This window comes from Taudactylus pleione, unplaced genomic scaffold (assembly GCF_031769625.1).
Source record: "Taudactylus pleione unplaced genomic scaffold, aTauple2 ptg000685l, whole genome shotgun sequence".
NCBI lineage: Eukaryota > Metazoa > Chordata > Amphibia > Anura > Myobatrachidae > Taudactylus > Taudactylus pleione.
This window is the reverse complement of record NW_028285087.1, coordinates 504,870-521,507: the sequence shown is the minus strand read 5'-3', so window position 1 is coordinate 521,507 and position 16,638 is coordinate 504,870. Positions and strand designations below refer to the sequence as shown.

The 16,638-nt window shown below is 47.5% G+C and overlaps 1 protein-coding gene across 1 annotated transcript in view; it reads right to left on the bottom strand.

The window, feature by feature from the left end:
- Positions 1-16,638, bottom strand: part of TDRD1 (tudor domain containing 1) — a 197,311-nt gene that overhangs the window by 131,723 nt on the left and 48,950 nt on the right. Inside the window, exons 2-3 of the mRNA XM_088456052.1 lie at positions 8,133-8,203; positions 7,860-8,013 (exon numbers count right to left, since the gene is read on the bottom strand). Coding sequence (XP_088312178.1) covers positions 7,860-8,013; positions 8,133-8,203 — 225 coding nt within the window. The remainder of the gene's footprint in view (positions 1-7,859; positions 8,014-8,132; positions 8,204-16,638) is intronic.

Sequence of the window (16,638 nt, the reverse complement as noted above, 5' to 3'; positions counted from 1 at the left end):
ACTTACTTTCTCCTGGCGATCCATTTATTAGTTTATTTGTGGTCTCCCACCTATTCAGTGCTCCACCAGTCCCTCGGCCACTTTATAGTGTTCCTGTTGGGGTGGGTGTCTACCAATAAGTCTTGGGACACATTACTATGTCTTCCAAGGGAAATTCTACTCTGTGCTAAAATCAGATACCTGCAAAAATCATCAGGAGAAATTTTCCAGTTCTGTGCAGGATCACGGGAGTGAGCGATGACTCATGGGGGTGTAGCAGGAGGCTCTTCAGGTTGTGGACCACGATCGGGAACCGGCGTGGGCATCCCACGCTCACCCAGGCCATGCTGAAGTTAGCTAATCTATTAGCAGCTTTTAGGACTCCACTCCCCCCTTATTAGCTGTGCAGGACTCGGGACCTAAGTGAGCAATGCTTGGTGGGGATGTAGCATGAGGCTCCTCAGGTTGTGGATCACCAGCGGGAACCGGCATGTCCATCCCACCTGTCCCAGGACATGTTGGTGCTAGCTAATCAATCAATTAGCAGCTTCATGGACCCCACTCCCCCTTATTAGCTCCTCCATCCAGTAGGGGGGCTTCCACTAGCACACAACCCATCACAGTGGGTATGACTACAGCTTTTGTAGAACCCACTTGGGTTCAGGGTTTATCTCAGTCTAGGGCCTTGCTCAGGTTTCTCTAATCAAAAAAATGTTAGAACCTTCAACCAAATAGAGACCCTCCAGACATGGCAGTTCGACCCCTCTACAATCTGGGTACAAATCAAACTCCGATTTACATGGACCTGGAATTGTCCTATATGTAGGGAGAACAACAGTAGATTCCGGTTAATGTGGAGGCCTTAATCACGGCAGTAACATCCACTCTGATATTAATCCACCACAGGAAAGCACCTTTCTTCCTCTGCTCAACTGAAGGACCTTCTAGCAGAAGTCTGGACCCATCAGAATAAACGCTATTTTATCTGAAAGCGGATTTTAACCACACCCCTCAGTAAAAAATGTCAAGTGAGAATCCCCTCCTACTGTGGATGCACTGATTGCAAGATTAGTAAGATCTACCACTCTGCCTACCCCTAATGTAGCCTCTCTCAAGGACGCAACACACCGAAAGATTAAACATTTCTTAAGTACATTTTCTCAATTTTTGCATTGTGGCCAGCCCTCGCCTCAGACTGGGTATCCAAGGCATTAGGACTGTGGGAGGATTACCAGGAAAGTGGTCTCCAGTCAGAGACCCAATACTCCAATTTAAGACCATCCTTCAAACTAATGCTTTCCAACAGGGTTTCCAGACATCAGCAAGGGACCCGTCCTAAAAGTCCATCCCGCTCCCTTCCCACCTCTAGAGTTAAAGCTTTGGTTCCCACTCTGCAGCGGGGAACAGTCTTCTACACCAATCTGTTTCTTGTCCAGACGTCCGACGGCTCCTTTCCGACCCATCCTCAACTTGAAATCTCTCAACAATTTCCTCAGGGTTTTAAAGTTCAGGATGGATTCCCTCAGCTCTATCATTCAGTCCTTAGATCCTGGGGACTTCATTGAGTTCCTGGATATCCAGCACACCAACTTACATATTCCCATTCAGGAGGACCACCAGTGGTTTCTCCAATTTGCAGTTCAGTCACATTTCCAATTTCGGGCTCTGCCCTTTGGTCTTTCGACGGCTCCTCGTGTGTCCACGAAGGTTATGCCAGAAATGGCGGAGGCCTTCGGATTTGGGGTGTCCAAATCCTTCCTTATCTGGATGACCTAATTATATCTCAGTCTCCAACCACCCTACAGAGGCATCTCCAGGATTGCGTTCTTCTCACCACGGATGTGAGCCTCGTCGGTTGGAGAGCAGTGACGTCCCAGCACACCGTTCAGGGTGTGTGGACTTTCGACTATGTTTATGGCGTTAGATTTGGGGCACCGACTCTTCCTTGAAAGTGCAGGTCTAGTTCCAGCATAAGGTTGCCAGTTTACCAGCGGTGCAGTGAGAATCCCAGCTGCTAATCAACACTCTGGAGATTCGGGCAGTCTACCAGGCTCTGTGCCAGGCAAGGCCACTTCTTCAGGGCAGGCATGGGAAGTCGGACAATGCAACCACAGTCGCTTACATCAGGGAGGCACCCATAGTCTGGGGGCCATGTGAGAGGTACATCAGATTCTTCGGTGGGCAGAGCACTTTCTACCCGCCCTCTGAGCAATCTACATTCCGGAGGTCCAGAACTGGGAAGCAGACTTCCTCAGTCATCAGAACGCTCACGCAGACATGTGGTCTCTCCACCCCGACATCTTCCAGAAGCTAGTCCTCTGATGGGACTATCCAGACATCGACATGAAAGTCTCCCAACACAAACACAAGTTTCCTCTGTATTGCTCCCGTATCAGGGATCCAAGCGCCCTCCTTGTAGATGATCTCAATGCTGCCTCGAGTCTTCCGCAAGCGGAAGTAGGAGGGAGTCAGACACAACCATTCTGGTCGCACTGGACATGCTGCGCCGCTCTTAGTACCCCGATCTTCGCAGTCTCTCAGTGGCATCTCCCTCTCAGACCAGACCTTCTGACTAAGGGCCCTTGCCAACACCCAGATCTCGAGTGGCTAGCTTTGAAGTGGTGACTATTGAGAAAGCCCTTATAAAGGTCTGGGTCAAAGCTTTGTACCAGAAAACTGGCTTCCGTCAAAGTCTATTACAGTGTGTGGTGGGCCTATTTTGAGAGGTGTTCTGAGCCACTCTGGGTATCCGGTGGACTTTCGACTATATCAGGGGGTTGGATCCGGGGCTTCGTCTCTCTTACTTCAAAGTGCAGGTCTTGCTAGAGTATAAGGTTGCTCATTTACCAGAGATGCAGATTTATTTTATTTTTTTACAGGGGTGCTGCATATTCAGGCTCTTTTCATTCCCCCAGTGGCACGGTGGGATTGATCGTTGATGTTGCATGCCTTCAGTCTCAGGGCCATTCCGTGTCAAATCAACACACTTTGTTAAAATCTTACCTCACCATCTCAGATTTTGTTCAAATTTGGTATATAGAGAGTATATATGTAGTCTAAGAAAAATACAAAATGTTATTTAAGTATCTCATGCAATTTCCAAAAAATTTAAAGTTTTTAAAAATCTGTCAAAAACGCACAACCAGCATATTTTCAAATAGCCATAGCAGCTCTCCTAATTAAGCTAAGAGGTGGAAGTGGTGTCATTTTACAGTGTTTTTTATGCCCTGTCCTATGATATACAACACAATAGGCTTTGTGAGGAAAAACTTTTTCTAAATTCAACTGAAATTTTTGATCACGATTATCTCAAAAAGTGCGTCGACAAATAAAGTTCAAAGAATTTCTGTAAAAAGTCTAGACTAATGTTAAATGTTTGTCAGAATTTTACAAAGTGGGAGGATAATGGGTTCACAGTTAAAAATAATTTTAAACAGGAGTAGGCACTACGTTTGAAAAAATCAGGGCCTACTTTTAAATCCAATTAAATGATGGAACAACTAAAATTAGCCCAACAGAGAATCTCACATGTAGAGATTGTCAAAAAGTAATTAAGAGAATTTACAAAAATTCAAATAATGTAGGCCTAATTATAAAAGTTCCTATGACTTTATTAACTAAAAACAATGAATAATGCTTGCAAGAATTATATAATGATCTTCAATAATGTTAATACATTGTTTATGAATCATGCTCATGAACCATTGTTCTCATGACAGTTTGTAGCATGTCTGTGCAAGCTCTTGACAAGTTATGACACAGCACCCAGTCAATGCCCCCTCCCCTCGCAATACCTATTAGTCTGTGTCTGGAGTCCGTATTGAGTGGATGTAAAGGTGGGTACACACTTTACAGATACATCTGCAGATGATGCTCGTTCATACACACTGAACGGCCATCATCTGTGTCTCGGCGGGCGTGTCCCGCCCCCCTGCTCGCGGCTGCCGCTGCAAGTGTACGGGTGGTCTGCAGACCGCCCATACACTTTTGCCGATGGATAGGTCTGCAGACATATCTGTCCATCAACTGTGGAGCACAGCCAATGCGATATGTCGGTGAACGCCGACGTTCACCGACATATTGCGGGTACACATTGCCCGACGGGCAGCAGATACATTAGCCGATCAATTGATCGGCCAATGTATCTGTCAGTGTGTACCCAGCTTAATGGCATTATAACAGTGTTTTGGAAAATGTTTTCAGTTGGTTATACTGTGATACGTTATTAAATTTTTGTGTTCTATTTAAAAAGTGTTATCAATCAAGCTAAATATTCAGTTTTTAATAAGGTGAAAGAGTTAATAGCATGTTGCAAGCAGTCGTAGCCAAAAGTTTTGAGAATGACACAAGTATTGGTTTTCACAAAGTTTGCTGCTTCAGTTTTTAGACCTTTTTGTCAGATGTTACTATGGTATACTGAAGTAAAATTACAAGCATTTCATAAGTGTCAAAGGCTTTTATTGACAATTACACTAAGTTTATGCAAAGAATCAACATTTGTAGTGTTGACCCTTCTTTTTCAAGACCTCTGCAATTCGCCCTGGCATGCTGTCAATCAACTTCCGGGCCACATACTGACTGATGGCCGCCCATTCTTGCCTAATCAATGCTTGGAGTTTGTCAGAATTTGTGGGTTTTTGTTTGTCCACCCACCTCTTGAGGATTGACCACAAATTCTCAATGGGATTAAGGTCTGGGGAGTTTCCTGGCCATGGACTCAAAATTTTTATGTTTTGTTCCCAGAGCCAGTTAGTTATCACTTTTGCCTTATGGCAAGGTGCTCCATCATGCTGGAAAAGGCATTGTTTGTCAGCAAACTGGTCTTGGATGATTGGGAGAAGTTGCTCTTGGAGGATGCTTTGGTACAATTCGTTATTCATGGCTGTGGGTGCAAAATTGTGAGTGAGCCCACTCCCTTGGCTGAGAAGCAACCCTACACATGAATGGTCTCAGGATGTTTTACTTTCCCTCACAAAGCCTATTGTGTTGTATACCATAGGGAAGGGCATAAAAAAACACAGTAAAATGACATCACTACCACTTCTCTAGCTTAATTAGGAGAGCTGCTATAGAGATTTGAAAATATGCTGGGTGTGCATTTTTGACAGATTTTTTTTAAAACATTAAATATATCATGCCGTTTCCAAACTATGTAAATAATATTTTGTAATTTTCTTAGACTACATATACTCTCCATATACCAAATTAAAAAAAAATAAATCTCAGCTGGTGAGGTAAAATCAGTGTTGATTTGACACAGAATGACCCCAACAGGATTATTATTAGGTTCCATTCTATGGGCACAATTCAATTCAGCGCGGTATAAATAGCGCCGGGAGATAGCTCCCGGAGCTATTCAATTCATCAAGCTGTTAGGTCGGGGAAGGCTCGTTATCGCGCCTTAAACAGGGTGTTTAGGCGCGATAACGGGCATTCCCCGACCTAACTTCCCGGCGCGAGGCTGTTTTCCCGGCGCTAAGGGCAGAAAACAGCCTCGCGCCTGGACTTTTGTCGGATTTCTTCTCTCATCCCCGGAGGGATGAGAGAAGAAATCATTAGTCGGACTTGTCAGCGCGGTGTATTGAATAGCTCCGGGAGCTCACTCCCGGAGCTATTCACATCGCGCTGAATAGAATCGAGCCCTGTGTCAGGATAATACGGTAAATTAGTTTATTTTTTATCCGGTGCATACAATGATGGAAATAACGACCTTCATGAAACATAGAACATAGGGAGGCGTAACCTGGGCAAACACGATATACCACAAAGATATTATGAAGGACATTTAAAGGCTTCTATTCTGTAAGCAGAATACCTATGGGGAGGATTCATTGGGACCTTTGCACATCTATTTAAAAAACTGTGACAAATAAAAATTACATTTTAAAGTATTATTGTGGACTGATTAATTTATCTGGATATAATTTTACTTCATACTGCTTAAATACTTTGTGCTCTAAGTGACATCGCCCAGTGATCGCGGTGAGTGACAAAATATGTGGGTCCCAGGGACCCTCCACTATAATAAAAAAAAAATGGGGTCCTACCTGACCATTTCTGGGTCCCATAATAATTTATGCTTTTGAGCACCCCATATGCCTCAGACCTCCCCTAACCCCTTACAAATGATGCCACACAGCCATGCCCGTTTTTTAAACATTATGCCGCACATTAATGCCCGGTCTTTACACATTATGCCATGCAGTAATAACCCTTACAAATGATGCCACACAGTCATGCCCAGCCTTTACACGTTATGCCGCACATTAATGCCCTTTAGTCCCTCTATGCATTGCCCCCAGCAGTAAGCCCCCCATATGCATTGCCCCCAGTAGTAGTCCCCCCCCATATGCATTGCCCCCAGTAGTAGTCCTCCCCATATGCATTGCCCCCAGTAGTAGTCCCCCCCATATGCATTGCCCCTAGTAGTCCCCCTATGCATTGCCCCTAGTAGTCCCCCTATGCATTGCCCCCAGTAGTAATCCCCCCCTATGCAGTGCCCCCAGTACTTTACCCCCTATGCATTGCCCCACCTATTTGCCCTTTAGTGACCTGGGCCTAATGCCCAGGTCACTCACACCTTCAAATGGGCCTAATGCCCCCTATGTAGCCTGGGCCTTGTGCCCACCTATATACTCAAAGGAATATTGCCTGAATTTATCCCACGGGCCTAGTGCCCGACAACCCTGGTGGTCTAGGGAGGGGTTAAATAACGGTGGCCCAAGGCCGCCTACCCATACGGTGGAAGAGGCTGCGGGGGGGAGCTTCGTTAGCTCTTTTTTTTTTTCCCACCCCCGCAGTCCTCTCCGGTCCTCAGCTTCATTCTTCTGCCGCTGGCCCATCCTGGCCAGCGCCGCCGCCTCTTCCTTTCTTCCTCCTTGATCGCGCCCGTCTTCTGGCCTCTTGCTCGGCCGCCGGAACTGTTGCCGCGCCGCTCTTCTCTTGTCTTCGGGAGGTCTTCACTCCTCCCCTCCGCCGCCGGTACTGAAGTTTCCCGCTCAGCGGCGTCTAATTCAAGATGCCGCAATTGGGCGGGGCTATGACGCGGCAAACCGCGATTGGCTCATCGCGTCTGCCTCCTATTGGCTGCTGGACCGCGAGTCACATGGCTCGCGGCCAGTGCCAAACAACCACCGCCGCTTGGTTTCCAGGCAGCGAGCTCCGCTCAGCTTGCGTCCAGAGCCAAGCTTCCCCCGCCGCCACTTAACCGCCGACACCAGGAACCCGCCGCGGTGGCTTACCCGGCGCTGGGAACAAGCACACTGTCCCAGGGCCGGGCACGGATGCTGTGCCTATGCTGGGATCAGACAATTGATCCCAGCACGGCTTTCCACAGCAGCAGCCGCCAATAAGAGTGACTCTCATTGGCTGCTCTAACAGACAGCGCTGTGTCTTTCTCAGGGGGACGCGCTGTGCTGCAGCCACCTGTCTGGGATTGGCCACAGCACAGCGCGTCCCCGGAGACCCGGTTTCTTTAAAAAAGTTGAGTCCCCAGTGCCCAATATCGGGTAAAATACGCGCTATAGTGCGTATTTGCGAACACTGATCGCCTATTAGTTAAATGTATAACCATTCTTTCTTGTTACTAAACCTGAATGCGCAAGGGTTCCTGTCCCTGTGACCGCGCGCTGTTTCTTTAGACAAAGAGGAGAGCTAAGCCTGGGGAGCAAGCGTGAAGATCACCAGAGGCAGTTACCAGAGAGTATATTGTTCCACTCATGATCTTCCATTGATAAATACACACAATCCAATAAATGGTACTGGAGAAGTGAGGAAAGAACAGGAGGGTAACATGAGAAAAACAAAAACCTACTACTATCTATACCCCGCTACAACTAAACGTAACCAAACAGCAAAATAGAAGTGGAAGGAAGTCTTACCGTGTAAACCACAGTTATGGCAGCTTGTAGATCGCAACACTGGTTTCAACGTGTTAAAGAACTCTGGGTCACAGCCCAGAGCCAGGGAGTTATTCCCGTTCCCGCGCGGCTTTCTCTCACTAATGGGCGCCGCCCTGACGATCTCACGCGGGACCTGCACGGGAAGATATGCTGTCAATCACTGAAAGCATAGGGCAGTATTGTTAAGCGCAATAATTGACATTTTAACATTGTCTGTAAAGGCACAATATCGACCGTACTAATGCCACTTACAGAGTTCGTGGTTTCAGCAGTAGAACGTCCGGCAATATTGTTCTGTTTATCCACGTCCTCTCTGGGACACCCTGGGTGGAAATAAAGGTCATTAAAAAAAATATTTATATTATAGTGTTCTTGATAAAAGTCATGTGAGATTGAAACGTTGAACAAGGCAGACACAGTTGTCAAGTTTGATTCTTTCATTTCATCAGACCTGTGAGTGCCGCCTTTCCCTTTCTACATATATAATTTATATTTGGAATAAAAAATCAAATATCAAAATAGTAAAAAATAAATAAATAAATAATTGCAAATAGTATCTCTCATTAACCACACACAGTTAAGCTGGCCACACACATGGCGATTTTTTACCCGATTTCGATGAATTGTGACGACTACTCATGTAAAATATAGCCAAATCGGGAGGTTCTACTCTTGATCCCGATGCAGAGCGCGTCCCCGCTCGTCGTACCTCGCATCTTCAGATCTGGCGTGCTGTAGGCCAGATTTCCCAATCAGGAATTTGATCCAAATCGTGAGGGGTTTTCTACTCACAATGTATCTCACGATTTATCTTACGTCCAGAAATTTGACTGGCAGGATCCTGGACACGCCCAATTGCCATTTTGTGCAACATCGTGGATTGAAGGAGACAGAAGCACACGAGAGAGCCTGCACAGTGAAGTCTTGTTTACATTATTTTGGTGAGTATTGATACTGTATTTAATGCAACCCCACTGACCACCAATGTGTGCCAGCCACTTCTAAATGCATGACCCAGCCACCGCCCGCCTCATTACGGCTGGGCCATGCATTAACCTTCTACTGCCCACCAATGTGTGCCACCCACCTACCCACCAATGTGTGCCAGCCACTTCTAAATGCATGTCAAGATGAAACTCGCGTTTCGTACGATCCGATGGATTGCGAGATTGAAAGTGAAATTTGCAGGTTTTTTGACCAATCGTGCTCACGACTGCGGGGATCTCCCGTGGAGAGTTCAAGGCAAATCGTACACGATGTCGGATCGTGAGGACATCGCTATGTCTGTGGCCAGCTTTAAGTTGCCATGTGTTTGATGTAGCCACTGAAGCCTCATTCTCTTAATTATACCGAACAACCATAATGACAAAGAAATAAAGCTGGATACAAAACAAAATCAGAAAGCTTATTTGACCAATAGGTGAGAACAAGACTTTCTCAGCTACATGAGAATAGATTGAAAAGATATCTTTACAGAAAAGAGGATTTTTTTGTACGGACATTTAAATCCATTTCTTTGACCCCATCTTGTGGACACTGATATTATCTGGGTGTGTAGAGGGCGCCAAACGACGAGTGGGCACAAAACTCAAACTAAACTTACTTCAAATCCTCTTTACTCTTTCATCTGATCTAGGGGACACTGGTATACACCTTGGGGGAGGGTACATGACTCAAATGGCATCGTCAGATACAAAAAAATTAATATATTTGTTTTGGAAGAACGGAAAACCAGAAGACACTTATCTGGCTGTAACTTGATCAGAGCCTGAACTTATGCTGTGTCGATGATGAGCAAAAACCAACAGCTCAGCGAAATTTAGATGGTGGGCCATCCTCTTGCAAGTAAATCCATTTACTGGTAGAAACAGAACGAAGATGCTCAATTGAGATATTGAGCCAGTACTATACTAAGGGCCTGATTCAGACCCACTCGCAAGCGCTATGCGCTTGCGAGCGGGTCGATGCTTGGCTGCTGCACATGCCGGAGCCGGCTCAGACGTACGCATGCGGGAGACCCGGCTAGCGACGGGCGCTCTGTCGCTCCGGGTCTCGCACCAAAAGGTGTGGCTGTCGATTTTGATCAACAGCTCACACCGTTTTGGAGGCGGGCAGGGGAGGGATAGCTAGCCAAACGAAGGCGTTCCCGACGGAACGCCTGCCGTTTGGGGACGGCCCCACTGACATCACTCTATTAAGAGCCAGAAGTTCACTGGGGCTTGCGGGAACGAGACCCTACCGCAAGGGTCTCGTTGCAAGCCCCGATGGTCTCGACCATCGCGACCATCACCTGGCCGCTCGCAATAGCTGTGGGTGGTCACTTACCGATAAATCCCTTTCTTCGATTCCACAGGGGACACTGGAGCCTCAGTACAATGGGGTATAGGAGTGTGTTAACCGGGAGCTGGTACCTTTAAATAAAAAACTACTGGTAGCTAGCTCCTCCCCCTCTATACCCCCCAGGTCAGTCTAAAAGCAACTGTGCCCAAGGGGAGCTGGAAAGTAAGGAGAAGGAGACAGAAAAGCTACATTAATCACATATACATAAGAAAACAACATATACATGAAAAACAAGAACAGGTCAGTCAGACAACATTAAACGCAAACCAGCGTCTGAACCTGTAAAACAGTAACAATGCAGGTAGAACAGCGTAGGGAGGGTGTCCAGTGTCCTCTGTGGAATCGGAGAAAGGGATTTATCGGTAAGTACCAAAAACCTATTTTCTCCTTCATCCACCAGGGGACACTGGAGCCTCAGTACAATGGGGACGTCCCAGAGCTTACATCCCGGGTGGGAGAGCGCTGACAGCCTTGCAACACCGCACGGCCAAACTCCGAAGCGGAGGCCGCAAAAGTATCAAAACGATAAAATCGTAGGAAGGTATGCATGCCTGACCAAGTGGCTGCTCTACAAAGCTGGTTTAAGGAAACCCCGCGAGCAGCCGCCCATGAAGGACCTACCGAGCGCGTAGAATGCGCCGTAATAGGACCCGGTGGTTGTTTGGAAGCCACCACGTATGCTTGCCTGATAGTGAAGCGAATCCATCTAGAAATGGTCTGTTTGGAGGCCGGCCAACCTGGATGGGCCACATCAAACCGAATAAACAAAGCATCTGACTTACGGAGGGAGGCAGTCCTGTCAACGTAAATCCGGAGTGCTCTGACTACATCCAAGGATCTTGAATTGGAAGAGTCATCCTTAAACACCGCAACCACGATAGGCTGGTTTATATGAAAAGCTGTCACCACTTTGGGAAGAAAAGCCCTTTGAGTACGCAGCTCCGCCCTATCTTCATGGAAAATAAGATAAGGAGGGCGGCAGGATAAAGCACTGAGTTCTGACACACGCCTTGCCGAAGCGAGTGCCAAAAGCAGAACAACCTTCCAGGTTAAGTACTTTGGCCCTCATTCAGAGCCGTACGCTCTGAGCCGAGCGCACGCTCTGAATGAGGGCCGCCCTCCATAATTATGGAGCGTCCTCCTGGACGCTCGTATAGCTGTGGGTCACCACCCACAGCCTATACGAGCGTGCAGTTTGATGGCCGCGATGGTCTTGACCATCGCGACCATCGCCACTGCGAGCCGGAGCCTGCGGTTGAGTTTTTCAACCGCAAGGCCCGGAGTGATTTTGGCTCTATCAGAGCCAAAATCACTCCCACTGACATCACTAGTGATGTCAGTGGGCCGGCTTCTGACGGTAGGCGTTCCCTTGGGATGTTGAGAAGTGACGGTAGTCGTTCCCTTGGGATGTTGAGAAGTGACTTCCTTCCTAGCCCGAATCATTGTGGGAATCACACTAGATGGAATACCCTTTTTTCTGAGGACGGCCCTTTCAGTAGCCAGGCCGTCAAACGAAGCCGCCTTAAGTCGCGATAAACAAATGGGCCCTGAAGAAGGAGGTCGTCCTGAAGAGGCAGTGGCCATGGCTCGTCTATTAACAGATTCTGAATCTGGGAATACCACGCTCGTCTGGGCCAATCTGGTGCTATCAGAAGCACCTTGATCCCTTCTCGCCTGATTCTTTGAAGCAGGCGCGGAATGAGCGGAAACGGAGGGAATAGGTAGACTTAATGAAACTTCCACGGAGCAGTCAGTGCGTCCACTGCAGCTGCTCGTGGGTTCCTTTTTCTGGCGTAGTAAACTGGTAGTTGGTGGTCTAACCTTGACGCCATAAGGTCGGCTTGAGGACAGCCCCACATCAGCGTTAGTTGCTGGAACACCTGAGGATTGAGTGACCATTCCCCTGGATGAACATCCTGCCGACTGAGATAGTCGGCCTCCCAGTTTTCTACTCCTGGGAAGAAGATCGCAGAAATCGCTGCTGCAAATTCCTCTGCCCAAAGAAGAATCCTTGTTACCTCCCTCATGGCGGCTCTGCTTTTTGTGCCGCCCTGCCTGTTTATATACACCACTGCAGTGGCGTTGTCCGACTGGACTCTGATTGCCTGCCCCTCCAGCAGCGGATGCACCAGCTGGAGAGCATAAAATACCGCTCTCAACTCTAGGATATTTATTGGCAATCTGGCTTCCTGCTGCTTCCAGTGCCCCTGAAAATGCTTTCCCAGAGTCACTGCTCCCCAGCCCCTCAGGCTTGCGTCCGTGGTGAGGAGGGTCCAATCCCACACCGCAAACCTTTTCCCCGCCAGCAGGTGGGAAAGGTTCAGCCACCAAATGAGAGATGTTCCGAGTCTGAGGCGTCAGGAGAACTCTCTGATGGAGAAAGAGGTGGGATCCTGACCACTGGGAGAGAGAAGATACAGTTGAAAAGGACGGGCGTGAAATCGTGCATACTGAATCGCCTCGAAAGCCGCTACCATCTTCCCAAGAAGGCGGATACAGAGATGTACAGACACTCAGCGATGTTTTAAGACCAGGCGCACCATATGCTGAATGGAGGCAACTTTGTCTTGAGGCAGGAAAACTCTTTGCTGCACTGTGTCCACTATCATTCCCAGGAATAGTAAGGGATCAGGGAGAACTTTTTGAAATTTAGTATCCAACCGTGTTGCAGGAGGATGCTCTGAGTTAAGTGAATGTCCCTTAACAGCCGAGCTTCCGAAGAGGCCTTTATCAATAGATCGTCTAAGTATGGAACAATGACGACCCCCTGACCATGCAGTAGGGCCATCATTGCCGCCATAACTTTTGTGAAGACTCTTGGGGCCGACGAAAGTCCGAAAGGTAGGGCCTGGAATTGAAAATGCGACTCTAGGACCGCAAAACGAAGAAAGGCCTGATGGGGGGGCCAGATTGGGATGTGGAGATAAGCGTCCTTTATGTCTAAGGACACCAGAAACTCGTTCCTGTCGAGACCCGCTATAACGGATTGGAGAGATTCCATCTTGAATTTGAAAACTCGAAGATGAGTGTTTAAATCCTTGAGATTGAGTATGGGTCTCATGGAGCCGTCCGACTTGGGCACCACAAACAGGCTGGAATAAAACCCTTGACCTCTCTGGTGGGTCGGAACATTCACTATTACCTGAGACAATAACAGTTTTTGTATTGTCTCCTGAATTTCTCCTCGTTTTTCTGCAACCAGAGGTAAACCGGTTGGACCCTGAAGTCCAATTTCAGGCCGTGAATAATGATGTCCCTGATCCAGGCGTCCTGGCAAGACTGGATCCAAATGTCCTTGAAGCGTAAAAGGTGCGCCCCGACCCTGGGATCCCCCAAATGAGAAGGAAGGGTGTCATGCGGCAGGCTGGCAGCTGCCTTGTCCTGCTGAGTGCTGGAGGCGGCTGATGCTGAAGCACGAAAGGATCGAAAGGAGGGACCTGTCAAAGGTCTTCTAGTAGGAGGAGCTGCAGATGGTAGGTAAGTGGATTTCCCACCTGTAGCTTGTGAGATCCACTTATCTAACTCCGATGCGAAAAGTACCTCCCCAGTAAAGGAGCCTCTACCGCTCTCTTGGACTCTACATCTGCCTGCCATTGACGCAGCCACAGAGCCCTTCTAGCAGATATAGCTAATGCTGAAGGTCTGGCGGATAGATTACAAATGTCCTTAGACGCTTCTCCGAGGAAAGCAGCCGACTCTGCAATCTGTTCGGCTAACTGAATTAAGTCTTCAGTTTGCGTACCTGTCTTAATCCCCTCAGCCAGCTGCAGCGCCCAGGCTTCAATGGCCTTATTTACCCAACTAACTAGTGCTGGACGCATCAAAACCCCTGCAACTGTATACAAGGATTTCAATGTGTGTTCCATCTTCCTATCTGAGGTTTCCTTTAGGGAAACCGCGCCAGGCACCGGAAGCACCGTTTTCTTAGAAAGACGGGCTACTGACGGGTCCACTGCTGGAGGAGTTTCACATAATCTCTTACTGTCAGGTGGGAAAGGGTAATAAGACAGATATTTCTTAGATATTTTACATTTTTTGTCTGGATGTTTCCATGCGGAAGAAAGAATCTCATCCAGCTCTTCTGATGCTGGAAAGGTAACAGACTGTTTAAATCTTTTACCGAAAATAGATGGTTTTTCAGTAACCTCTAAATCCTCTACATGCAACACCTGGCGTAGTGCTGAAAGTAAAGCATCCACGCCCTGAGATGCAGGTTCGGGGTCCTCAGGAATGTAAGTTTCCTCTTCCTCAACCTCGCCCTCTTCAGTGTACTGCAACTCCTCATCTGACTCATCCCAGTGCAAGGGATTATGAATCAATCTCTTACTACCTGAGCAGGAGAAGAAGAAGCAGCAGGTGGAGCCTGGGACATTGCTTTTGTAAGTCCCTCAACAGATCTGGCCAGAGAGCGAGCCCAATCTGGTTCAGCTGCTGTTTGTCTCAGCCTCTCCCTGTCCTTAGGAGCTGCTTCCAGCTCTGATGACAAATTTGATATAACTGCATTCAATTGATCAGACCACCTAGGCTGGACTACAAGATCAGTATCTTGAGGTAAAGACACACATTTATCACACAGTAAGGAAGTATTAGACTGTCCCTGTGTGAATTGTTCACCACAAGCCTTGCATGAAAAAGACTTTTGTGCAGCTTTAGACCCCTTGGTAGACATGTCTATAGTACAAGCACACACACACACACACACACACACACACACAGAGAAAAGGACAGTAATGCAATAACAGATTTTTCAATCACACTACACACAGACCTGAAAGGGGCACAGATTGAGATAAACTATAATGCTTGCAGCGCTAACAGAATAGTGCTGATAACAAGAATAAGAATGCAAGTGCTGATACACAGAGTACTAGCCTGACTCCTGACACAGCTCTCTCTCCACCCTGTAGTGCGTGTAAAATGGCCACCAGCATCCTTCTGGAAGCGCTGAGGCTGCTGGGAGGCTGGAGAAGAAGGGAAACTTGGGCTCCGCCCCCCCCGCTATGGCACTCTCAGCCCTAGCGGAGCGCACTGTGAATGCCCGCCTAAATACTTGTCCTGGCTCCTCTGCTAACCAGGGAGCCAGGGAACACTAACCTTAGCCCTGCCGGTGGCGGGCATATGCTACTGGGTCCCCCGACGTGCACTGCATGCAGCGCGTCTTTGGGTACCCCAGAGACTGAGGTCTATGTAGCAGGAGACCGCATGCAGCAGCGGTGAGGATCTCCCCGGCAGCTCCCTCGGCGCAGACAGGCAGGGGCAGTAGGCTGCCTGTCTGTCCTCATGCTGATAGAGATCATATTTTCAGAGCCCTAAGGAGGCTTACGTCCAGCTCCCAGGGCACATTTTTTAGACTGACCTGGGGGGGTATAGAGGGGGAGGAGCTAGCTACCAGTAGTTTTTTATTTAAAGGTGCCAGCTCCCGGTTAACACACTCCTATACCCCATTGTACTGAGGCTCCAGAGTTCCCTGGTGGATGAAGGAGAAAAAGAAATGACCTTGAGCTGACCACTTGTCCCTCAAGGAGGAATATGATCATAACTACCGGAATCCAAACCAGAACCCTGATGTGTGGTCGGCACCTCTGCAAAACCAGATACAATCTGACTAACAGCTTGCAAAGGAGGACAAATAGGGGACAACAATAGTGCAAAACGCTCTGTGACTCTGAAGGTAAGAATCTTCTCCATCTGTATAAAATCCTCCAGAAGGTGTTGAAAAGGAGACCCATTACAGCAAGCAGGTATGAAGTGAGATCTGATTCCCTACAAGTCCAATGATATATAAAAAGGTGGAAGAGCTAGCTTTTAAACAAGTTTACTTTCATTTTTGTGCCTGCTTCCAGCTTGGTGCTCGCAACTACCCTAAGATAAACCAGTATCCCCAGATCAGATTAAAGTATCTTTTAAAAAACTCAAGAGCTTCACTTTTTTCTTAGACCATGAATAGTTTAAAATAAGACTAACACAGCTTACTCTATGCCTTTAGCCAGTAGATGGCGACGGGGAGCCATAGAGCACACAGGACTATTTTACCAAAGTCATTTGCAAACTATTCACAGGTCAGAAGTCGTATAGTTAAGAAAACAACAAAAAACATTAACAATGTGGACAAAGTCAGTCAAGTAGACAAAGAGCTATTGATTAGTTGGTTGAAGAGTGAGAAATAGTTTAATTAAATAATCTATTCACAGCATTCAGTTGTCAAAATAATTATTTTAAAAAGTTCCCCACAATATCACCACAAACACTTATAGTCATCAGCACACATGCTGGCCACTCATGCTACAGTACTATGGACGCCAGATAATGAACAATGAATAATTTCTATTGGCCACTAAACACCGTCACTAGAAGACCACTTTCAGCCAATGTATGCACACACAGTGTGACTGCACTGCCAGACAGCAATGCAGCCGGG